Source organism: Chiloscyllium plagiosum, unplaced genomic scaffold, assembly GCF_037043375.1.
Source record: "Chiloscyllium plagiosum isolate Xiang-an unplaced genomic scaffold, Cpla_swu_hap1 HiC_scaffold_40, whole genome shotgun sequence".
In the NCBI taxonomy this organism is placed as follows: Eukaryota; Metazoa; Chordata; class Chondrichthyes; order Orectolobiformes; family Hemiscylliidae; genus Chiloscyllium; species Chiloscyllium plagiosum.
In genome coordinates, this window is record NW_028270178.1 from 34624247 (window position 1) to 34650519 (window position 26273).

General features: G+C 45.2%; 1 protein-coding gene across 1 annotated transcript; it reads left to right on the plus strand.

The window, feature by feature from the left end:
- The first annotated feature begins 20061 nt into the window (after positions 1 to 20061).
- LOC148138454 (putative G protein-coupled receptor 139) lies at positions 20062 to 22702 on the plus strand. Its single transcript, XM_087981720.1, has 2 exons — positions 20062 to 20128; positions 21801 to 22702. Exons 1-2 carry the CDS (start codon positions 20062 to 20064, stop codon positions 22700 to 22702), a joined length of 969 nt encoding a protein of 322 aa, XP_087837846.1.
- The last annotated feature ends 3571 nt before the right edge of the window (positions 22703 to 26273 follow it).

Below are 26273 nucleotides of genomic sequence, written 5' to 3' on the forward strand. Positions count from 1 at the left end.
GCAATACATCGGAGAGTCAGAGATCATGTGAGGGATAGAAAGAAAGATTCCTGTGCGAGGTTTTCGCCTTTTCTCCCCCAATACTTCCTCTAAGTGGGATTTAGGGATGTGTCAGCAGGGAGGCATGTTGGGGATGAAAGTTATTGGGAATCAATAGGAGATGCCCTGGCCCATGTTTGATCTGATACAATGAAACCTTATTGGTGCACGTGTATAATTATTGCCTGGTAAACCCTTTCCTTACTCAATTTCACAATGCTGCTCTGAGTCAAGCTGTTCCAGGATAGCTACAGTACTGGTATTCTTCTGACAATGGGGCAAATTTCCCAAGGTAGGCAAGTTGTTGGAGGGAATCCTGAGGGATGGGATTTACATGTATTTAGAAAGTCAAGGTCTGATTAGGGGTAGTTCAAATGGCTTTGTGCGTGGGAAATCATGTCTCACAAACGTAATTGAGTTTTCCGAAGAAGTCACAAAGAGGATTGATGAGGGCAGAGCGGTAGATGTGATCGATAAGGACTTCAGTAAGGAGTTCAACAAGGTTCCCCATGGGAGACTGGTTAACCAGGTTAGATCGCATGGAATATAGGGAGAACTAGCCATTTGGATGCAGAGCTGGCTCGATGGCAGAAGACAGAGGGTGATGGTGCAGGGCTGTTTTCAGACTAGAGTCCTGTGACCAGCGGTGTGCCACAGAGATTGGTGCTCAGTCCACTACTTTTCGTCATTTATACAAATGATTTGGATTTGAAAATAGGCGGTATAGTTAGTAAGTTTGCAGGTGACACCAAAATTGAAGGTTTAGTGGACAGCGAAGATGATTACCTCAGAGTACAATGGGATCGTGATCAGATAGATCAATAGACTGAGGAGTGGCAGATGGAGCTTAATTTAGAGAAATGTGAGGTGCTGTATTTTGGAACAGAAAATCATAGCAGGACTTATGCACTTAATGCTAAGGTGCTAGGGAGTGTTGCTGACCAAAGAGGCTGAGGGGTGACCTTATAGAGGTTTATAAAATCATGAGGGACATTGGTAGGGTAAATAGACAAAGTATTTTCCTGGGGTGGGGGAGTCCACAACTAGAAGGCAAAGGTTTAGGGTGAGTGGGGAAAGAATTTAAAAAGATCGAAGGGACAGCCTTTTCATGCAGAGTTTGGTGAGTGCATGGACTGAGCTGCCAGGGGAACTGGTGGAGGCTGGTATATTCAACAGGCATCTGAATGGATATATGAATTGGAATGGGTTAGACAGATATGTTGGCCAAGTGCTGGCAAATGGGACTAGATTCGGCTTGGATATCTTGGACTGAAGGGTCTGTTTCTGTGCTGTATATCTCTAAGACTCTAAGTATCAATAGCAGGAAACCCTCAACCTAGCCATTTACCACCTTATTTGTCTACTCTCTAGGGTTACCAAAGTGATGTAAAGGATCACTATGAAGCAATAATTACAAAGTTAGGACATCTTCCAAAGCGATCAGTAAGGTTTCAGCCAGGGCCAGTTGGTTTCTGACCTCATAAAACGTTTTGGTGCAGACATGGAAAAAGAGAGGCTTTCCAGAGGTGAGGGGAGAGTGACTAACTTTGACACAAAGCTCACATTTGACTGAATATGGCATCAAGGAGCCTTACCCTTCCTCAGGGTGGTGTCGTTGGCCCAACCATCTTCAGTTGCTTCATGAATCATCTTTGTTCCATCAAGTAGGATACTCACTAATGAACACTCACTAAAACGTACAGCACAATTGTGAGTCATAGAGTATAGAGATGTACAGCATGGAAACAGACCCTTCGGTCCAATCCGTCCATGCCGACCAGATATCCTAACCCAATGTAGTCCCATTTGCCATCACCTGATCCATATCCCTCTCAAGCCTTCCTATTCATATACCCATCCAGATGCTTGTTAAATGTTGTAATTGTATCAGTCTCCACCAAATCTTCTGGCAGCTCATTTCATACACGCACCAACCACTGCATGAAATCTTGCCCCTTAGGTCCCTTTTATATCTTTCCGCTCTCACACTAAACCTATGTCTTCTAGTCCTGCACTCCTTCCACCCCAGGGAAAATACCTTGACGATTTATCCTGTCCAAGCCCCTCATGATTTTATAAACTTCTATTACGTCACCCCTCAGCCTCTGGCACTCCAGGAAAAGCAGCCCCAGCCTATTAAGCTTCTCCCTGTAGCTCAAATCCTCTAACCCTGGTAACATCCTTGTAAATACTTTCCGAACCCTTTCAGGTTTCACAACATCCTACTGATAGGAAGGAGACAAGAATTGCAAGAAATATTCCAAAAGTGGCCTGACCATTTTGAGCAGCGGAGGTAAGACGAACCCGAAAGACTGCAGCTAAGGTAAGGCAGTTTTTTAAAATTACTTACCGGAAGCGGACAGCGGTGTTTTCCCTTTCACAGAAGGAGCAGGAGCAGCGGAGGAAGTGACGAGGACCAGTGGGACAGCCGGGAAGGAAAGCAGTGATCATATATATCAGCAAGGCGGCTAAACCCGAAACTCTACAACTGTAGTGTATCTCACCCGCCCTCCTACTCTAACCTAGCCAATAAGGTAAGGTTCATTCTAAACTTCCTCTATTGAATATAAGTTTGTTATTAATTTTATAGCAACTTGAACTAAGCTTTGTACTTTAGTACTGAGTGGGTGTTCAGATAAGTCGGGTATGGATGCTAGGGCAGTTGCTTGCTCCTCCTGCAGAATGTGGCAGATGGGAGACATGACACATGTCTCCGCTGGCTACATCTGCGGGAAGTGCACCCAACTCCAGCTCCTTGAAAACCGTGTTAGGGAATTGGAGCTGGAGCTGGATGAACTACGGATCTTTCGAGAGGCTGAGGGGGTAATTGAGAGGAGTCACAGGGAGTTGTTCACTCCTAAGGTTCACGGCAAGGATAGATGGGTTACAGTTAGGGGGAGGAAAGGGCCCAAACAGACAGTGCAGACATCCCCTGTGGACATTCCCCTCAGCAATAAGTATAGCGTTTTGTATACTGCTGGGGGGGGGGGGGGGGGGGCGGAGGAGTGACCTACCAGAGGAAAGCCATAGCAGTCAGTTCTCTGGCACTGAGCCTGAAACTGTGGCAAAGAAGAGAAGGGGGCAGAATAGAAAAGTACTCGTGATAGGGGACTCGATAATTAGGGAAATCGACAGGAGATTTTGTGGTCAGGATCGGGATTCCCGGAAGGTATGTTGCCTCACTGGTGCCAAGGTCAGGGACGTCTCCAATCGGATGTATAAGGTTCTAAAAGGGGAAGGCGAACAGCCAGAAATCGTATTACATGTTGGCAGTAATGATATTGCCAGGAAAAGGATCGAGGATATAAAAGGTGATTTCAGGGAGTTAGGATGGAAGCTGCAAAGCAGGACGAACAGAGTAGTGTTCTCTAGTTTACTACCGGTGCCACGAGATACCGAGGCAAGGAACAGGGAGCGGGCACAGCTTAACATGTGGCTGCGCAGCTGGTGTGGGAGGGAGGGCTTCAGATATGTAGATAATTGGGATGCCTTCTAGGGAAGGTTGGACCTGTACAAGAAGGATGGGTTGCATCTGAACTGGAAGGGGACCAATGTCCTGGGTGGAAGGTTTGCTCGAGTAGTTCGAGAGGGTTTAAACTGGTATGGCAGGGGGGTGGGAACCTGAGCTGTATACCAGAGGTGAGAGTTGATGCAGATGAGGCAACAGCAAGAGCTAGTGGGAAGGATTTTCTTGGGAATGAACCAAGGGATCAGTTAAAGTGTGTTTGCTTTAACGCAAGGAGTATCAGGAATAAAAGTAATGAACTTAGAGCATGGTTCAGTACCTGATGCTATGTTGTTGTGGCCATAACAGAAACGTGCGTTTCTCAGCGGCAGGAATGTCTGCTGCATGTTCCAGGGTTTAGAGTATTTAAAAAGAATAGGGAGGGGGGGGAAAAGAGGAGGAGGTGTAGCACTACTAATCAGAGAGAGTATCACAACTACAGAAGCTTCCATTGTCGAGGAAGATCTGCCCACCAAGTCTGTATGGGTGGAAATTAGGAACAGCAAGGGAGCAGTCACCTGGTTAGGGGTTTACTACAGTCCCCCCAATAGCAGCAGGGAGATGGAAGAAAGCAAAGGTCGGCAGATTTTGGAAAAGTGTGGACATAGTAGGGTTGTTGTAATGGGTGACATTAACTTTCCCAATATTGATTGGAACCTCCTTCGAGCAGAAGATTTTGAATGGAGCTGTTTTTGTAAGGTGTGTTCAGGAGGGTTTCCTAACTCAGTACGTTGACACGCCGACGAGGGGAGAGGCCATTCTAGACTTGATGCTCGGAAACGAGCCGGGGCAGGTATCAGATCTTGTGGTGGGAGAGCATTTTGGAGATAGTGACCACAACTGTCTCAAATTCTACAATGCTATGGGGAAGGAGAGGATTAGGCAAAATGGAAGAATATTTAATTGGGGAAGAGGAAACTACGATGCGATTATACATGAGTTAGGAAGAATGGATTGGGAGCAATAGTTTCATGGTAAAGACTGTTTAAGGAACAGTTATTGCAAGTGATGAATAAATATGTCCTTCTGAGACAGGCAAGAAGTGATAAGATAAAGGAACCTTGGTTGACGAGAGTGGTGGAGCTTCTCGTCAAAAGGTAAAAGGTAGCTTACATAAGGTGGAGGAAGCTAGGGTCAAGCTCAGCTCTAGAGGATTACAGGCAGGCGAGGAAGCAGCTCAAAAATGGTCTGAAGAGAGCCAGGAGGGGGCACGAGAAAGGCTTGGCAGAACGGATTAGGGAGAACACAAAGGCATTTTACACTTATGTGAGGAATAAGAGAATGGTCAAAGAAAGAGTAGGGCTGATCAGGGATAGCATAGGGAATTTGTGTGTGGAGTCTGAGGAGGTAGGGAAAGCCCTAAATGAGTTTTTTGCTTCTGTCTTTGCGAAAGAAACGAACTTTGTAGTGAATGAAACCGTTGAAGAGCAGGTGTGCATGCTGGAATGGATAGAGATAGAGGAAGCTGATGTGCTGAAAATTTTGTCAAACATTAAGATTGACCAGTCAGCAGGCCCGGACCAGATTTGTCCTCGGCTACTTTGGGAAATGAGAAATGCAATTGCTTCGCCACTTGCAAAGATCTTTGCAACCTCGCTCACCACTGGAGTCGTACCCGAGGACTGGAGAGAGGCAAATGTAATTCTTCTCTTCAAGAAAGGAAATAGGGAAAAGCCCGGCAATTACAGACCAGTAAGTCTCACGTCTGTCGTCTGTAAGGTATTAGAAAGGATTCTGAGGGATACGATTTATGACCATCTGGAAGAGCATGGGCTTGATTAAATGCAGTCAACACGGCTTTGTGAGGGGCAGGTCATGTCTCACAAACCTTATCGAATTCTTTGAGGATGTGACTAGAAATGTTGATGAGGGTCGAGCTGTGGATGTGGTGTATATGGACTTCAGCAAGGCATTTTATAAGGTTCCCCATGGTAGACACATTCAGAAGGTCAGGAGGAATGGGAGACAGGGGAACTTAGCTGTCTGGATACAGAAGACAGCGAGTGGTAGTAGAAGGAAAATACTCTGCCTGGAAGTCAGTGGTGAGTGGTGTTCCACGGGGCTCTGTCCTTGGGCCTCTACTGTTTGAAATTTTTATTAATGACGTGGATGAGGGGATTGAAGGATGGCTCAGCAAGTTTGCACACGGCACAAAGGTTAGAGGTTTCGTTGACAGTTTAGAGGGCTGGTGTATGCTGCAGCAGGACATTGACAGGATGCAGAGATGGGCTGAGAGGTGACAGGTGGAGTTCAACCTGGATAAATGCGAGGTGATTCATTTTGGAAGGTCGAATTTGAAAGCTGAGTACAGGAATAAGGATAGGATTCTTGGCAATGTGGAGGAACAGAGGGATCTTGGGGTGCACGTACATAGATCCCTTAAAATGGCCTCCCAAGTGGACAGGGTTGGTAAGAAAGCATATGGTGTTTTGGCTTTCATTAACAGGGGGATTGAGTGTAAGAATCATGAGATCTTGTTGCAGCTCTATAAAACTTTGGTTAGACCGCACTTGGAATACTGCATCCAGTTCTGGTCGCACTATTATAGGAAAGATGTGGATGCTTTGGAGAGGGTTTAGAGGAGGTTTACCAGGATGCTGCCTGTACTGGACGGCTTGTCTTATGAAGAGAGGTTGACTGAGCTCGGACCTTTTTCTTTGGAGAAAAGGAGGAGGAGAGGGGACCTAATTGAGGTATACAAGATAATGAGAGGCATAGATAGAGTCGATAGCCAGAGACTATTTCCCAGGGCAGAAATGACTAACACGAGGGGTCATAGTTTTAGGCTGGTTGGAGGAAAGTATAGAGGGGATGTCAGAGGTGGGTTCTTTACACAGAGAGTTGTGAGAGCATGGAATGCGTTGCCAGCAGCAGTTGTGGAGGCATGGTCATTGAGAACATTTAAGAGACTCCTGGACATGCATATGGTCACAGAAATTTGAGGGTGCATACATGAGGATCAATGGTCGGCACAACATCGTGGGCTGAAGGGTCTGTTCTGTGCTGTACTGTTCTATGTTCTATGTTCAATGTGTTATACAGACACAATATGACCTCACAATTCCTATACTCAATGCTCTGACCAATAAAGGAAAGGATACCAAACACCTTCTTCACTATCCTATTTACCTGTGACTCTACTTCCAAGGACTCCTCAATTCCTGAAGCAGTCCATGTCCAAATGGAGAAAGACCTGGACAATATCTAAGCTTGGGCTGATAAGTGGCAAATAATGTTCACACCATATGAGTACAATGTCCGTGTCTAGAAAGAGAGAATCTCGCTCTTAATCACTGTGTTTTAATGGCATTGTCTATATTACATTCCTTCTTATCAACGACCTGACAGTTACCATTGACTAGAAACTGAATAAGTGCACTGATACAAATATTGTGGCTCCAAGAGCAGTTCAGGCACTCGGAATCCTGCAGAGAGTAACAGACCTCCTGACACTCCGTCTCCCAGAGCCTGGCCATCATCTACAAGGTGAGAGCATGATGGAAGACTCTCCATTTACTTGGATGAGTGCACCTCCAACAACACTCAAGAGGACTGACACTCTCCAGAATAAAGCAGCTCCTTGATTTGCACCACATCCACAAACCTTCATTCTTTCTATCTCTTCTGCTGAATGTGCAATGTGACATCTCCTGCAGGTTCTCACTTTCCTCTGGAGCAATATTCTGGGCAGCTCCTTTTATTTATTTTTCCACTTCTGGTTTACTGGAACTCTCCAACAGGGAGAAGCATGTATGGAGATTCAGTGACTTTGATAATGGGTGGGTGCGTAATGGAAGAACTATAGGGGGATGTAGTTCAGGGTGGTGAAGAAGCACAAGGAAGGGCCATTAGATAGGGGCCATGGCAGGGGTGCAAAATTGGGAGACTGTGCACTTGACGAATTAAACATCTGATCTGTGTCAGGCTGACATAAAAAGATGTATAAACCAGACTTTTTTTTTAATAAACGCAAGTCATTTTTTAATCAAAGTACAACTTATTTAATGAAGATGTAATCTTTGATTAACATAAACATCAGTAACAAAGAAGCATAAATAGACATCTCTTTACATGATCTCAGACACATGCACACACGCACAATAAAATAAAATATCAGCAGTTGGTATCTTTCTGAAGTAGAACAAAGCAATGTTGTCCAATGGATTTCTTTGTTCTTGGAGTGAAAAATAAAAGACCATATATGGAGTGTTGATATCAATTCGAATTTTGTGTTTTGGATCTTACAGGCAATGTCCATGATACATAGAGTTCATTGCATGATCTTGGCAGACTCAAGATGCACAGAAATTAGAGTGTTGGGAAGACTTTTCAGACACTCCTTGATACAGACAAATAGACTTGTCATTGAACTCAGAAGATAGCATTTCAGCAAAAAGGAAAAATTGGTTGGTCAGTTTCACCACAGGCTATTTGTTCCCCAAACAAATTTCAGATAACAGAAGCACTCTCTAGTCTAGTCCTTGTTCAAAGAAATCCAACAACATCCTAAAGCAGAGCCTGGTCTTCACTTCTCTCGGATTTTCCCTACCATTGGCTCCAGACCTCCCTCCTTTGGGACAGTGTGGTGGTTGGAACAGGCAGCTTCCATCCCAACCCTGTCCCATCCACAAATGAATAAGGGAGCTAGAAAATTAGGAACCTGATGGATTACTCGAACAACAATAGACCTGAATGATACACTGTTGTCATCGCCCAGCAGCACAACATTGACATCACCGCCGTTTTTGGGATATGGCTGGCAGGAGAAAGGTAACTTAAAGAACAAGGTGGAGGTTACATCTTCTTTGGAATAAGCAAATGCAGAACACTATCTCTAGGGGATTGACTTCACCAGAACAAACAATCCAATCAGATGTACTAACAAATCCCCCTGTGGGGTAAATGAGCTCCACATGACCCTCTGACACACCCTGGGCAAGAAACAGTATCTCACAGCCGTCAGTGCCTCTGCGCTGATTATAAACGCAATGGAGGAGACAAAAGACTCATTCCACACCAGCCTTGAAATACCGCTATCCTATTGAAGGAAGTGTTTCTCAAGCAGTGCCTCACAGCCAACCTGATGATGACCAAGGTACCTGAGTCACAGAGTGCCCACAGCATCTGGTCCACCCTAAACCCCTCCCCAGTCAGCAGCTGTGTGAGATCCTCGAACTCTCCACTAGGAAACCCCAGGACTGGCTCAGTGAGAATAAGCAGGAGATCCAGGATCTCCGAGATCGCAAACATGAGGTATTCCTGAACTGGCAGCTCCACCATAACTCCAGCTAAAGGAAACAAGTGGAGACGCAACTGAATGCCGAGGTGAAACAACGAAGCAGTGACCTAAAGAATAGATGGTGGGTGGAGAAAGTCAGCAGGAGAGTCAGTGACTCACTGACAGACACAATATGTGCAGCTTCTTCAGCTCAAACAAAGCCATCTACAGCCCGAGTACCCAGGGTGTGACCCCACTCAGAGCCAAACACAGAGAGTCCCTCATCAAAGACCAAGTAGCAGTTGGCACTCGCTGGAGAGAGCACTTCGAGGGCTTTCTCCACCAGTTCACAGCCTTCAGCACAAGTGTTCCTGGCACAAAGTCTCCATCGCCATCTCAGCAAACATCCAACCCACACTGATGGCAAAAACACGTCCAACAACAGAACAACAAAACCACCAGCACAGATGGAATCCCCAGTGAAGGACTAAAATGTGGCGGACAGTCATTCTTGACATGCATCCAGCTCACCATCCTTGTCTGGAATGAAGGGAGCACCCTGGGAGGTCTAAGAGCCGTTAATACCGTGAACATTGTCAAGAAAGGCGATTGGTCTGACCGTACAGAGAGACTTCCTCACTGTCCACCATGGGAAAGTTCATCGGAAGAATCCTCCTCACTCCCTCCTCCTAGTGGCTTAAGAGCTCCTCCTAAGTCTCAGTGCAGCTTCTGCCATTCAAGAGGCAGAATGGCCAGGATGGTCAATGTGTGACAAATCCAAGCAGAGAGCAGGGAACGGCAGCAACGTTTGTACATGGCCTTCTTCAATCTTTGAACCTTAGACTCTGTGGACCATGAGGGATTATGGAATATCTTCCTCAAATGTGGATGCACATAGAATGCTGTCACCATTCTCGACTTGCTTCACAATGACGTGCAAGCTGTGGTCTTCACTAACATATTCACCACACATGTGAGCAGGATGTGACAAACTGAATTACGAAATCATACAACCAACATATTAGATCGAAGCCCTGCAATCCTGTCACATCCAGTCATGAATGATTGGGGAACAATTAAATAATTCATTACAGGAGCAGGCTCCACATATCTCTGCAACATTGAACAATGGGAAAGCCCAGTAAATCAATCCAAAGATAAGGCTAAACCAATTCACGAAACTCCTCAGACAGAAATGCTTATGTGTTGATCCATCCTCGTCTCCTCTAGTGGGTAAAGGTTGGGGCCTTGACGACATCCCAGCAATGGGACAAATGACATGTGCTCCAGAACATGCTGTACCCTTGGGCAAACAGTTCCTGCTGAGCTATAGCACTGACATCTATCTGAGAGAGTGGAAATGTGTCCAGGTATGTGCTGTGCATAAATAACAGGACAAAGCCAATCCGGCGAATTCCCACCCCATTAATATGATATCGATCGTGACAATGTGAAGGAAAGCTTCATCAACAGTGCTATGAAACAGCACCTACATACCAACAAACTGCTCAGTGGCACCACTCAGCTCCTCACCTCATTCCAGCCTTAGTCCAAACATGGACAGAAAAAGCTGAATTTCAGAGGTAGGGTGAGGCTGACTGTTTGGCCTGGTGTGGCTTCAAGGAGCCTGAGCAAAACTGGAGGCAATGGAAATCGGGGGAAACTCTCCAGTGGGTGGAGTCTTCCCTGGCAGAAAAGAAGAAAGTTGTGGTTAATTGACATCAGTCATCACAGCTGCAGGGCATCTCTGCAGGGGTTCCTCAAAGGCGTGTCTGAGGTCTGACCATCTCCAGTAATTTTATCAATGGACTTCCCTCCATCATAGGGTGAGATATAGGGATATTATCTAATGATTACACTGTGTTAAGCAGCATTTGCTGAAGCACTCCTTATCCAAATGTAATGAGACCTGGATAATATGCAGGCTTGGGATGAAAAGTGGCAAATAGCATACATGGCACATAAATGCCAGACAATGATCAACTCGAACAACAGCGAGTCAAATAATCGTCCTTTGATATTCAATGGGGTTCCCGTTGCTGATTTCTCAACTATCACCATCTCGAGATTAGCATTGACGAGAAATCGAACTGGACTATGAATTAAAATACAGTGGTGACAAGGAAGGGCAGAAGCTCGGAATACTGCAGCCAATAACTCACTTCCGGACTTCCATCTGTCCACCAACTGCAAGATCCAAGTCAGGAGTGCGGTGGAACATTCCCCATTTGCCGAGATGAATCAGGCTTCAACAACACTCAAGAAGCTTGACACTATCCGTGATAAGACGGTTCACTTGATGGTCACCACAACCATCCTATTTCCATCACTGACTCTCAGTAGCAGCAATATGTACCAATTACTGGATGCATCTCAGAAATTCACGAAAGTTCCTCAAACAAATTCCTTCCCAACGCACAATCATCTAGAAGGACATGAGCAGTAGATACATGGGATCACCACGCATGATAGATTCTCTTCCAAGACAATCATCATTCTGATTTGGAAATATATCACCATTTTGCAAATATCTCTGCGTCACAATCATTCATGAGAGACAAACAAAAATGTTGACATCTCCATCACCTGCTAGCCCAGTCCTGAAGAAGAGTTTTACCTGAAACATCGACTTCTCCACCTCCTGATGCTGCCTGGCTTGCTGTGTTCCTCCAGCCTCCGAGGCAAAAGTGAAGACTGCAGATGCTGCAGATTAGAGTCAAGATTGGAGTGGTGCTGTAAAAGCACAGCAGGTCAGGCAGCATCCAATGAGCAGGAATATCGACTTGACAGGCAGGAGCCCTTCAACAGGAAATTCTGGTCTTCCTGATGAAGGGTTCCTGCCCGAAACGTCGATTTTCCTGCTCCTCAGACGCTGCCTGACCTGCTGAGCTTTTCCAGCTCCACTCTAATCTTCTACCCTCCTGCCTGTCTATTTGACAGCCCTTCATAAGGGTATTGTAAGTCTATGAGCAGCACACAGACAACTACATTTGAAGAAAGCAGCTCACCAATACATTCTCAACAGCTACTAGAGATAAGTAATGAATGCTGGCCCAGCCAATGATGCCCTTTAAACATGTTGTCCAATAATGACTAATTATGGACACTGGGTTTGAGGTTTTGAGAGTGTAAGCTGGTTGGGTGCAGACAGTACTTTGATTGTTGTGAAGCGATATGCTGTTTGGGACAATCTGTCAGTCTTTCAGAGGCACGGCCTCTGTAATAGCATCACACGGACACTGAGATTCATATCCCAGATTACTCACATATGAGATAGGTAGAACCCATGTGATATGCCCTCGTATCTGGAATATTTGGAAACATAGTGATATTATTGTCATGAAAACACTTCGGTGTGAAATATTCGCATTCGAGGGAAAAATAATTGAATATTTTCAAAGTGCTTGGGCTAAATAATAATTTGATCCTGGAATCGAGAACCAGACTCATCATTTGGGTGCAGTTTTTTCATTAGATGTCTGGGTAGATTTATTCTTTGGACAATCAAGTGGCTATGATCAAAGGATTTATGATCTTCAATAATGACACTCCGTTATCAATGATCAATACAATATTGAAAACATCTTCATAAAATTTCAAGTTTGAGTCACGCACAACAATGTTAGTTGGGATCATGCTGACCATCAATGTAGATGCAGAGTTCTGTTTGGACACTGGAATTGTGGAGCTGACATGCACTGGATATTGTTGATGAGGGATTCACTGTAAGGTGCCATGTGATCCATCACTTTTCTCACACCGTCAATAAGGATCTGCTTCAAAGAGGAGGATTATGAAGCTTATGTGCCACACTAGATGTCATCAACATGGACGAACTTACGAGACATGGTCATTGGAGCTCATTTATATAAATGGTGAAAATTACACTGAGCATTGTCCAAGTCCATTGGCCAATCTGTTCCATGCGCTTCTCCCTTGTTCAAAGACGAGTCTAAATTGTCTGTTGGGGGAAACACTTCAACAACTGTCCAGATCCAATTTGGGAGCTAGCTGGAGATATTTAGGAGCTGCTCACTCTTTAGTGGATGTGTCAGTGTGGTTCAGCAAGACTATAGTTAGATTCCGGTCATTTCAATCGTATTTTTGATGGATATGGTCGTGCAAAGATCATGTGTTTATTCATCAGACCATGAATCAGCTATTTACTGCGGTTATTGAACTTAGCAATAATCAGCTGATTACTACAGTAACTAAGTTTAGCAATAATTTGGTGTGGATTCTGATTATTGAAGTGAATAATCTTCAACTGAAAAAAAAATTAGTCTGGTTTGATTTTAAGATTCAAAGAAATAAAGAGAGGTTAACTCTTTATTGTGTAAAATTTAAACCTGACCTGCAGTATATTTCTCACAGACTAATTCAGCAACAATCCAACATAGCCACGCTCACGGAATCCCACTTTGCAGCCAATGTCCCAGTCAACACGCTGATCATCTCAGGGAAGGTCCTGTCCCATTGGCAGGACAAAGCCAGCAGAGGGAACAGACGCGTGGGATACAGTCGGGGGGGCGGGGTCCCTGGAAGTGCTCAGCATTGATGACTGTCCCCATCAAGCTTAATGGCATCAGGTTAAACACAGCAACATTGCCTTACGCTTCGAATTTCCCTGTTTGAACACGACATTGAAGGTGGAAAGGACAGAAAAGGGATTCTGTGTGGGAGGCTTCAGTGTCCATCACCAAGAGAGGCTCAGAAGCACCACCTGCTGACTGAGCTAGGACAGTACAAAAGGCATTGTAACTAATCTGCCGGCCCCACATTTTATAGACACTATCATTTCGTGTGACACAGTCTCTGTGTGAAATGGGGCAGGCTTCAAACAGATCAGCAAACGTATGACGAGGTGTCCATGAAGTTCAGTGGGCCATCTGCAGCTTCAGAAATTTACCTTGCATAGATAATCATAGACTATCTGCCCGACATATCTGACAGGAAGGCATGAGTTATAGGGAGAGGTTCGATAGCCTGAGTTTTTTTTTTACTCTAGTGTATCAGAGGCTGAGGGAAGCATTCAAAGAGGTTCATAAAATCACGAGGGGCAAGGATAGGGAGAACAGCCAAGCTCTTCTCCATAGTAACAAAGTACAAAGCTGGAGGGCAGGGGTTTAAAGTGAGAGAGAAAAGATTTCAAAGCGACCTGAGGGTCAATTCCTTCATGCAGCGGGTGATGTATGTGTGGAACAAAGACATTTGGATGGATACGTGAATAAAAAGGGTTTAGAGGGAAATGGGTCAGAAGCAGATGGGTGGGACAAGTTTAGTTCAGCTTGGTTCAGCATGCATCGAAGGGTCTCTTTCCTTGCTGTATGACCCAAGGCTCTATGTTGGAAGCTGGTACAATTACAACATTGAAAAGGCATCTGGTTGAGTATCTGAATAAGACGTCTTCAGACTGGTTCAATGAAGAGTAAAGCACATGCAAGCAGCAGAACTGAAAACCAATACATGACGTTACAATTTGGTCAAGCTACAAAAAAGGAGGACATCTGTCGGGAATAGGTGGCGGACAGAGCTAAGTGATCCCACAACCAATGAGACTCTGATTTCTTCCCACTGATGCTGCCAGACCTGCTGTGTTCTACCAGTAATTGTTTGTTTTTGCATCACATCTAAGTTCGGCAGATCTACGCTTTGGCACATTTACTCAAAAAGATGGTGGACAATTAAACCACTGCATGAGAAGACTGCTCTCTAACAACTAAACCCTCAGTTATGGGGGAGTCCAGGACATCAGTGCAAAAGATAAAGCTGAAGCATTTGCAACAATCCTCAACCAAAAATACCAAGTGGTTGATCCATTTCAGCCTCCGCCTGAGGTCCCCATGTTCACAGATCCCAGTCTCCAGCCAACCCAATTCACTTTCTCTGATATTACGGAATAACAGGAGGCACTGGATACTGAAAAGGTTGTGGATCCTGACAACTTAAATATCGAAACGTTGTTGCCTGCCGAGCCAAAGTTTTCTGATGCAGCAACAGCACTGGCATGGACTGAGAATGTGAAAAATTACGTAGGCATGTTTTACACAGAAAAATGAGGTTAACTCTGATGTTGAAAATTAACGTTTTATTTGTCCATTCTCTGACATGGAAATGGGAAGGAAGGTGTCATTAACAGGGCTATCAAGCAATACCTGGTCAGCAATAACCTGCTCACTGATGGCCAGTTTGGGTGCCACAAAGGCCATTGATTGCAGCCTTGGTTCAAAGAAGTAGAATTCCGAGGATAAGGGAGAGGAAGTCCACTGAACATCAAGGCACTATTGGAGGCCAAGGAAAAACCACAGTCAACGAGAATCCAGAGAAAACTCTCTGCCGGTGGCCGTAATAACTAGCAAGAAAGAAGACAGCTGTTAATGTTCATTTCAGCAATTTCACCTTCAGGATATTTCTGCAAGAACTCCTCAGGAAATATCCTTGGTCTAACCATCTTCACCTGCTTAATCCATGAACACTCAGAGGCCCATCAATGTACAATGCTAGCATAGTGCTTTGAACATAGATATTTCCAAGCAGTTGTTCCGGGTTCGATTCCTGGCCATTGCATGGTTCCAATTTAAAATTGCCCACCAAGAGAATAGATGAGGGTAGGGTAGTGGATGTTGTCTATATGGAGTTTGGGAACGCCTTTGACACGGCCCCACATGGCAGGCTAGTCGTGAATGTTAGGTCACATGGCATACAAGGAGAGCGAGCTGATTGGATTCAAAATTGACTCAATGGTAGCAAGTAGAGGGTAATTGTCGAAAGTCGTTTCTCAGACTGGTGTCCTATGGCTCATGGTGAGGCATAGGGGTCGGTGCTGGGACCTTTGTTATTCGTCATTTACTTACATGATATGGATGTGAATGTACAAGGCATGACGAGTAAATTTGCAGATGATACAAAATTAGGAAGTGTCATTGATAGCGAGGAAGGTTATCAAAAAATTCAGGGAAGTTGTCTGAGGATTGGCAAATGCAATTCAAAGATATAAATGTGGGGTGTTGCACTTTGGAAAGTCAAACCATTCAATTTATTACAGATTGCTGAACAGGATAAATCTTTTCTGTGTTGCTGGTTTTAAATTTAGCAGGTGAGTTTATCCCGTGTTTTAACAATAACTGCAGACAACAAAGAGAACACCCCATCACCTTCACCCGATACCCTGGGTCCAATTTGTCTCCGTTTTCGGTGACCTGACTCTCACCTTCCTTAGAGATGAGAAATTACATCTGATCCCTTATCTCGCAGGTATGAGAAAGAGGGAAGTACATATGTCTGGGATTCAACCGCAATGATAATTCCTGTAATGAGCCTGGGGTTTATTTGCAAGTCAATCGCTGTATGGGAGAGGGAGTTAAGCATCATGGACTTCTATTAGCCCTCACTTCAACCTAGAGGGGCAGGTATACAACAAGGAGTCCAGACAGAGTCCCCCCACTATGCATACTACTGCCCCAGAAGGAGTGAATTCCTACAAATGAACCCCAAACCCAATCTGTAAACTAACTATGGCCAAACCAGCTGTTTCATTCTGGATGTTGGGTACCATATTTTCCTCCCTGGCAACAGGAAGGCTGAAAAAGGGGGTCAACACCCAGGGTACCATTCCTGGCAGCAACAGCTGGAGTGGAAACAGCCAGTGGCTTATACATTGAGGATGACAGGGCCAACTTCGTAATGGAAATAACTTTAAAGCTATCCAGCAACATGAGGGCACAAGCTTCCACGTGGAAGCCAATCAGGAACAGCATTTGGCTCTGGGAAACATCCATTAACACCCTGGGTGGGAGAGGGGAGTGGGGCTGGAATGGGTGGCAATTAGATAATTTGAGAATTTTGTAACGCTATGTAGAACACGGTGTCAGATATTAGATCAAGATATTTACAGAAAGTACTCTTGTTCTCCGTTTAGGAAGTACACCGGAGCGGCAACCCCAAGGCAGCGATGTGAACTTCTGGAGTGTTTATTATGTATTATGGATGAACTTTATAATGACTGTATGGAAAGATGTAGCATGGGCCAATTAGAGAAGGATATACTCAGGATCCCTGTGGTGTGACCCACTAAGTACCGCAGTGTGTGTCATTGGGAGCCCCTGGGTCCACCCTGTGGAATCAATGGGATTCAGGTGGAACCGTCAGCTCGTGGTGCACAGGAAACCCCATGGGATTCCCACATTGTGTTACAGGAGCACAGGGATCACAGGCGATTTGGTGGGGTTTCCGTAAGAATGTGTATATGGCAGTGGGATGGCTAGCACACAGCCCGGATAAGAGGTCAGAGTTCAGACAGCGATGTCTCCGGGAAGCCCCACTGGGTAGAATTCCTCGGGAACAAAATTAAAAACCAGGATTGAAGGCTCCTCCCACAGCTTGTCCCACACACACCAGGCCCTCGGAATGAACTAGTTGTTAAACTCACAGAGAAAATCCTGTTCAATAACATTCACCACCGACTAATACCAACCATAATCTTAACATAAGGGACACAGTTACCAGAGTGGGGTCCTTCCCCATTAAAATAATTACGTTCCCACCTGACCCACAGGAAATGTGATGAGAGACAGGGAAATATGAGGGAAAAACCAGACCAGCAGTTAACAGAGAAAAGAGAAGGGAACTCCTTAATGATCTGGCCACAGCACACGGGGCGGGAGTGCCAGTGGTCAATACACTTGACTTGGTTAATTTGGAAAATAAACTCAGGATCCTGACTCAACAAGTTAACTGATCCCCTCGAAGGACTGAACAAAGACAATCAATAGGAGACCATGGGATAGCCAGTGGAGAATCAGGCAAGACATCACTTAGTGACCATACTGGAGGGTCATTACAAGACAATTAACCAGAATCTCTTCAGAAGGTCAGTGTGCAATTGATGGGCTGAATGGCCTGTCTCCACACACTGAAGGGATTCTGTAGTTAATTTCTATGATTGTATGATATCCCTTCTCAGATGAATGATGATAAGCTTGACCAATATACTGAACAGCTTTTGTGCAAACAGCTGGCTGGCCCGACAATAAACAGAACCAAGTTTTATAATTACGTTTGAACGTCATTTCCTCAACCTCTCTCCATTCGAAAACGGGAACAGGTAGCGGCCTACTGGCTGCTAAAATCCGGATAGATGGTCAATTTAGCCAAACAGCAAGGAATGCTGGATATATTGGCCCAGTAAAACTTTCCAGTCACAAAACCCACACACCAGGCGCAGTGCGAACACAGCAGCCAGGTGGTAATGACGCTAGTATAATGTGAAAGGTAACAGTTATCCTGGACAGCCACATCCCCAAAAACTTAACCATCGAACAGAGGAGGACCCAGACAGAAAGGCACCGGGTCCTGCTACACAAAGAAACAAACAGTAACAAGCCATCCAAATGATTGACAATGTTTCAAAATATTATCCAAATCTACTGATTGGCCAGAACTATACAAAGTTCCAGAAAACCATCCAAAAATGTACACAAACAGGCGTTATTTGCAGATCTGTTTCTTGAATTTTCTGAAGGCATCACCAGGAGACCAACACAGCAAGATGTAGAGACCAGCTGACCATCCAGAGAGTGTGGGCGGGGAGGGGGGTGGAAGAGAGAGAGAGAGAGGAAGAGAGCAGCTTCATAGACTCAGCGAGGGAGAGAGAGAGAGAGAGACAGAGGGAGAGAGAGAGGGGAGAGAGAGGGCGTGGGGTAGAGAGAGAGAGAGAGACGGGGGCGGGGAGAGAGAGAAAGAGAGAGCAGCTTCATAGACCCAGAGATGGAGAGGGAGGTAGAGAGAGAGGGGGAGAGAGAGAGGGTGTGTGTGAGAGAGAGAGGGGGGAGAGAGAGAGAACAGACCCAGAGGCAGAGAGAGAGAGAGCCAGACAGACAGGGAGGGAGGGAGAGAGGGTTTGAGAGAGAGACTTGGGAAGTATTGTAAGCTTCAGGGGCCAAATAGAATTAGACGTAGTCTATCCATAATTAAAGGGTATTGTAACAGTTTCATAATACAGAAGGGACTGTTTATATTGGCATCAGCTTGTGTTTGGACTGATATGACCATTTAAGTATTGTGTAACACGTGGGCACATTCATGAAGGACGTTCGGCATGTTGTCAAACTTGTTTGAAAGAGGAATGAGACAACATCTTCATCTTTGGATTTATCTCATTACCTTCCTCTGAACAGCCTCCAATACAATTTTATCACTTCTCAGGTAAGGAGACACACATTGTTTGCAATGGGGCGTCTAGATTAGGGTGGTATTGATCATCAATCATTGATGAAGGGCTTTTGCCCTAAACGTCAATTTCCCTGCTCCTTGGATGCTGCCTGACCTGCTGTGCTTTTCCAGCACCACTCTCATCTAGACTCTAATATCCAGCATCTGCAGTCCTCACTTTTGCCTCATTGTTTGCAATGCTCCAGCTGAGGTTACACTAATGCCTTGTACCCTTTCAGCTGCACTTCCCAAATGTTATACTCTGTTCCTTTCGTAATAACGATCAAAGTTCCATTTGCCTGCCTTGTTAGCTGCTTTCGCTGCAACGTTAGAGTGATGTATGTGGTTGAGGAGTCTCAGAAAGGTCAGAGAGGTCAGTGATGTATCTGGAAGGCCATTGCCAGTAATGTCAGAGTGGTCAGTGATGCATCAGGTTGGATAGTGATGTTAAGAGAGAGCTCAGTGATGTCTCCATTGTTGGAAGCCCAACGTGTTCACTAAGTCCATTTCCCTCAGGAAAGGCAGCGTGTTCTCCTCTCCTGGTCCTTCATGTGACTCTACATCCTGGGCAAATAGGGAATGGGGAATAAATGCTGACCTCAGCAGCAATGCACACATCCAGTGTGTGAGACAATTCCCATATCAATCAGTGAGTGAAATGTTCTTGTTTAAAAAAGGCTGCTCCAACCCTAGAGTGCAGTAGGACAGCTCTGAGACATACTTTCAAACTGGAATAAACTTTTCTGATGAGGCATCGGTTGAAATATTTTGTGAGCTCGGGATGGGGCCCATGGTGTTTGAGTGGACAATGTTATTGCTGGCAGATTCGAGATCCTGTTTTTGTTATTTTGTTTCGATGTAATGAGCAGCAACACTCCTTCATTATCGGGATTAAATGTGTTATTGTAATTACTTTGTTCAATGGCAGAAATTTGAAAAACAGCAACAAAGCTGAGCGATGCTGTCACCTCGATCTCCCCAAGGAGCTTCCACACAGAATAAGACAGCGACTCTGGGAATGCATCAGCTCAGAGTCTCAAACAAGGCGTTTGTCAACTATTTGAATGGACAGGTCACCTCGCACGGAAAAATGCACCGACCAATGCAACACGTGGAGAGGGTGTTCTACACCATCCTTGCTATTATTGGCATCCCTGGTATGGCATTATGAACTTGTTTTCATCTGCTGCTGATCTGCTCTCTGGTTTTATCTTTTGAACAATAATGTCTCCAGCTCACTGGCTGGTCAGCCTTATCCAGACACGGGAACAGTGACAGCGATTCACTGAGCAGCATTCTCGGTACAATTCTCCACTGACAGAGACTCCCGCCATCACTGCTGCTGCAGCATTCTCTGGTATCAGTGTTCTGTCATCTGTTCCGGTTTCATGCAGTGTGACGGTATGAGGAGAGATCAGGCAAGTTAGTTCTGAAGAAGGGTCACTAGACCCGAGACGGTAACTCTGCTGTCTCTCCCATAGACGCTGCCAGTCCTGCTGAGCTTTTCAGTTTTTGTTACACAAATGCGGCCTTTTTTTGGGAGACTTTTTATGGTTGAGGGATCATCTGAGTGACGTCTTACAAGATATTAAGAGAAAGAGAGGAAAAGATGAATTATTTTCACAGGTTGCAGATTCCAGAATAAGGAGCATAGTCTGATAATAGGAGCCAGGGTGTTCAGGAGAAATGTTAGTTAGTGTTTATCCACTCAAAAGGTGGGAGACTATTGGAGTTCTATTCCACAAACTGCAGTTGTTACGTTTAAGTCTGAAGTAACATTTTTATGGGGAAACAAATTAAATGAGGAATATGCACCGTGTTTTGATTTCTAAAGCTCAATCTAACTCCCATCCCATCTAGAAACTCTCTCCTCTCGCTTTCTGTTGCCAGGAGATTCACGTCTTGGCAGATTGCCCTTCTGGTCCATGTATACAGAAACAAATCGATGTGTTGATTTGCAGTATAAGTATCACAGCATCCTTACATTCACACATTGTCATTAAGGGACAGCTGCATATTCTATTAGACTGCATGGAGTAGCATTGTTTGAAATCTTGTGCACGTTCTGAAGACCTGTCCCCTGGCCCTAATGTGGCTTCGATTAGGATTTGGTCCAATGCTAAGAGCAGGGGATGACCTGATTCAAAGAGAAGGGGAGATATTGTGTTATCAACAGTCCAATCGACAGTCCAATGACTGAGGAGGGAGCAAGGTTTCTGATGGGGTTCCGAACCTGCCAGATTTGGAGGTGACAACTGTAAGAATAGTGACCTTGCAGCCAAACAAAATCACAGACTTTATTCTGCTCCCCTAGGAGGGACCGTGAGCTCAGTCTCTGTCAAAACTCCATAATCCTTGAAGTGATTGGACTGGATGGCAATCTGGGGTGAGTGTGAAAGTCTGAAATTTCATTCTCACTCAACGCTGAACTACTTCCTCTCCCATAGTGCGGCGATTTTTGCTGATAAAATCTAACTTTCTGAATTAGGTTGGGGAATTTCTAATCAGTAGTTAGGTTGACATGGTGGCTCAGTGACAAGCACTGCAGCCTCATAGCGCCACGGACCCAGGTTCGATTCCAGCTTTGGGTGACTGTTTGTGTGCAGTTATACATTCTTCCCATGTCAGCGTGGGCTTTCTCTGTGCAGGTCAAGTGAATTGGCCATGCTAGATAGCCCATCGTATTAGGTGCATTAGTCAGAGGGAAATGGGTCTGGGTGGGTTACACTTTGGAGGGTCAGTGTGGACTTGTTGGGCCAAATGACCTGTTTCCACACTAGAGGGAATCTGATCTAATTTGCTGCATCTTTTCTCATTTGCCTTTCACAGTTAATTTGATGGCAATTGCAATCCTTTACCAGAGAAACTGTGGCGTTTCCCCTTGCACTACTCGCTACCTGGTGGTTATGGCAGCTGCCGATCTGATGGTCATTTTTACTGATGTCATATTGTGGAGATTTCGCTTCTCTTATTACCCACTATGTTTCTTGGACATCACTCCAGTGTGTAGTGTTACTGCAGTCCTGATACATGCAGCCACAGATTGCTCTGTCTGGTTCACCATAACTTTCTCCTTTGATCGATTTGTGACCATTTGTTGTCAGAAGTTGAAAACAAAATATTGCACTGAGAAAACTGCAACTGTGGTTCTAACAACAACCTGCACCCTGCTCTGTTTGAAAAACATCCCCTTCTATTTTCAATATGAGCCTGTGAGGATAATCAACAATGTTCCATTCCACTGTATAACAAAATTAAGTTACCATACAGAGACTTGGTGGGTGGCATTAGATTGGTTTGATACAGTTTTGACCCCTTTACTGCCATTCACTTTAATTCTGTTGCTCAATGCTCTGACAGTCAGACACATTTTAGTGACCAGCCGAGTCCGGAAGAGGCTGAAGGGTGAGAGCAAAGGAGAGATTCACAGAGACACTGAGATGGAGAGCAGAAGGAAGGCTGTGATTTTGCTCTTCACCATCTCTGGGAGCTTCATCCTTCTGTGGTTAATCGCTGTTGTAGATTTCTTATATTATGTCATTCAAGGAATCAATACTGTCGATTACTCACCTTTTCAGTATCACTTCAGGAAAGTTGGTTACATGCTACAGCTCTTAAGTTGTTGCACAAACACATTTATTTATACAGCAACATTGTCTGGGTTCAGAGCGAAGATCAGTTACACAGTAAAGTATCTGGTTACACGATCTCCTTGCGTTATGAATAAATGAAACTCCTCAATGAAGCCGACAGGAGGGTCTGATTATTTCCAGACCTTGAAATGATTTTCAATGTGGGTGTCGCTGGCTGGGTCAGTATTTATTACATGTCCATGTTGCGCATTGAGAATGTGATGGTGAGCTGCCTTCTTGAACTGCTGCAGTCCCCGTGCTTTTGGTTGACACACATTGTCCTTCAGAAGGGAATTCCAGGAATCTGACCCAGCGACAGTGAATGATCAGTGACATATTTCCAAGTCAGGATGGTGAGTGGCTTGGAGGGGAACGTGCAGGGGCTGGTGTTCCCATGTATCTGCTGTCCTTGTCCTTTCAGATGGACATAGTTGTTGGTCTGGAGATCTTTGGTGAAATGTCTGCAGTGCATCTTGTATATCACATGGTACACATTATTGCGACCGAGCGTCGCTGATGATAGAAGTGTACTCTTGTTGATGTGTGGCCAATCAAGTGACTGCATTGTCCTGGATGGTGTCCAGTTTCTTGAATGTTGATGGAGCTGCCCCTTCATCCAACCAACTTGGGAGTATTCCATCACACCCCTGACAGAGAGTCTTTATCCCTGTGAAGGGAGAGAACTGAGCTTGGAACCTTTGGATACCCCATCATAGCACAATCCAAATCAATTGTCCATGGAAATAGTATTTCCTATCGGGTAGTTCCTATCAGCTTGCAACCTTCTGTAAGTACCAATCAAAATGATATCCCTCACAGGGCTCTCAGGAAATTAAATTGAACAGTTAATCAGAAAATGACCATTAAGTATGGTTTCACTGCTCAGTAACAATTCAACAGTCCCCATGCTAATGTGACAAATGGCCAACTTCTTCCACGCCACCATCTAAACCAGTGACCACTTGCATCTAATAGGACAAGGGCAGCAGATACATGTTCCCCTCCAAGCCACTCACTGTCCTGCCTTGGAAATATGTCACTGGTCATTCACTGGCGATTAGTCAAAATCCTGGAATTCCCTGTCTCAGGATACTGTGTACTAACAAGATTTAGTCCGAGGGGGAGAGACGGAGGATAGGAGCTCACAGCAGCATTAAAAACTGACAGCACTATCAAGACATACAGAAACACAGACACAGAGAGACACATACACAGAAACACGCACTCAGAGAAACACAGACACAGAAACACACACGCAAACTGACGCAGAGACATAGAAATACAGACACAGACGCATAGACACAAAAACGCACACGCACGCAGACAGAAACTGACACACAGACACAGACACAAAACATATGCACACTCAGAGAAACACATACATGCACACACACACAGAAATATACCCGTACACACACAGAAACACAGACACAGAAACTTACACTCCCTCGGAGAAACACAAACACAGAAACACACATATAAGGACGGACGGACACACACACACACACGGCTGCTGTGATGAGGCTTGCAATTGAACTGAGACCCTTCAGTGTGGAACAGGCTCAGTGGATAAATGCCATGGTCCCTCCGTAATTTGGAAATAATGCATCTTTGAGCAGTATTCCGACATTATATGCAGTAAGTGGAGTATTTCCACTACAGCTGCATTCAGACATCTCTGATTGGACCATTTCATGAGGAGACAGTGTGAATTTAATTGTACTTTCTGCAGCTTACTATGTTTTCTGACATACTCTCACATTTTTAATTGAAAAAAAGCTTCAAAGAGGATAGAATCAGCACTAGGCATGTTCATCTCCTTCTGCTCATTTGTCAGGTACAATAACACAAGTGATTGGACAAAATTGTTTTGTCTCTCCAAAGACATTCTTTGAAGAGTGAAATATATGTGCAATGTGAGCGACTTCCAGACATATATTTTCACCAAAAAAAAAAACTCTCCGGCTTGTGCAGTGGTGTGGGGAGTGCAGCAGTATTACCACTTCTGTCTCTCCATGTCTTAACTCCTGTCTCTGCCTCATTTTATCTCCCTGCCAATCCCTCACTCTCTGTTCTTCCCTCTCTCCCCCCCTTCCTTTTTGACCTTCCCTCTCTCTCTCTGTCCTCTGTCTCTTCCTCTCTCTCTCTCCCTCTTTCTCTCTCTCACATACACAAACACGCACAGTGGCCTTTTCTGTCTCCCCCTCTCTCTCTCTCCAAGTCTTTCCCTTTCTCTCTCTCTCTCTGTCCTTTTATCTCTCCCCCTCGCTCTCCTTTTCTCGCTCTCTGTTCTTCATTCGTTTGTTCATGTCATTTAGGGACAGAAACTGCCATCTTTACCTGGACTGACCTACACGTATCTCCAGACCCACAGGAATGTTGTTGGCTCATAACTGCGCACAGGAAGAGCAAACAATGCTGGCCGAGTGAGTGATGCCCTCATCCAATGCATTAAAATAAAATAGCTCGAGGGGGTATCAAGATGGCGGTGACTGACTAAGTCTGGTTTGTTGAGCTCTGCATCAGAACCCAGACAACGTGGAGCACTCACCCTCCATTCACTCTTTAATTTGTTGGAAATAATTATCTCCCAAACCTTAGAATCATTTAGTAACAGTTCTGAGCAGTTTGGTGCAGTTTAAGAGATGACTAAGGGAAAAGGACCACGAGGATCGCATCAGGAAGGGACACACCCTACATCAACAGACACACCTATGGCCATGTCATCGGCCTCGGCGACCACCCTGGGGGATGCACCGACAGAGCAGAGCCTGATCACGGAGTTCGTGAAACTCCGAGAGATGATCGATTCGTCAAACCGGGCCATGCTTGAATCGATCTCGGTCAATCCTTCAGTCTCCTGACACCTCCTTCCAGTCCAGGGGAAACTGTAATGTCAATCCTCCAGTCTCTTGACACCTCCTCCCAGTCCAGGGGAGACTATAATGTCAATCCTCTAGTCTACTGACACCTCCTCTCAGTCCAGGGAAGACTGTAGTGTCAATCCTCCAGTCTCCTGAGACCTCCTCTCAGTCCAGGAAAGACTGTAATGTCAATCCTCCAGTCTCCTGACACCTCCTCCTAGTCCAGGGGATACTATAATGTCAATCCTCCAGTCTCCTGACACCTCCTCCCAGTCCAGGGGAGACTATAATGTCAATCCTCCAGTCTACTGGCACCTCCTCCCAGTCCAGGGGAGACTATAATGTCAATTCTCCAGTCTACTGACACCTCCTCTCAGTCCAGGGAAGACTGTAATGTCAATCCTCCAGTCTCCTGACACCTCCTCCCAGTCCAGGGGATACTATAATGTCAATCCTCCAGTCTCCTGACACCTCCTCCCAGTCCAGGGGAGACTATAATGTCAATCCTCCAGTCTACTGGCACCTCCTCCCTGTCCAGGGGAGACTATAATGTCAATTCTCCAGTCTACTGACACCTCCTCCCAGTCCAGGGGAGACTGTAATGTCAATCCTCCAGTCTACTGGCACCTCCTCCCAGTCCAGGGGAGATTGTAATGTCAATCCTCCAGTCTCCTGACATCTCCTCCCAGTCCAGGGGAGATTGTAATTTTCGGGCCAATGGACCCCACACTTTCTGCTCTCACTTCACTCAGAATCCTCGTGTGTGTCTCATCCTGTCCTGGGTTCCCGCTAACCCGATTGCCAAT

Coding starts and splice junctions, on each gene's coding strand:
- LOC148138454 (XM_087981720.1), top strand. CDS start 20,062: ATGCACCGACCAATGCAACACGTGGAGAGGGTGTTCTACACCATCCTT. Junction 20,129..21,800: donor TGCTATTATTGGCATCCCTG/GTATGGCATTAT, acceptor TGCCTTTCACAG/TTAATTTGATGGCAATTGCA.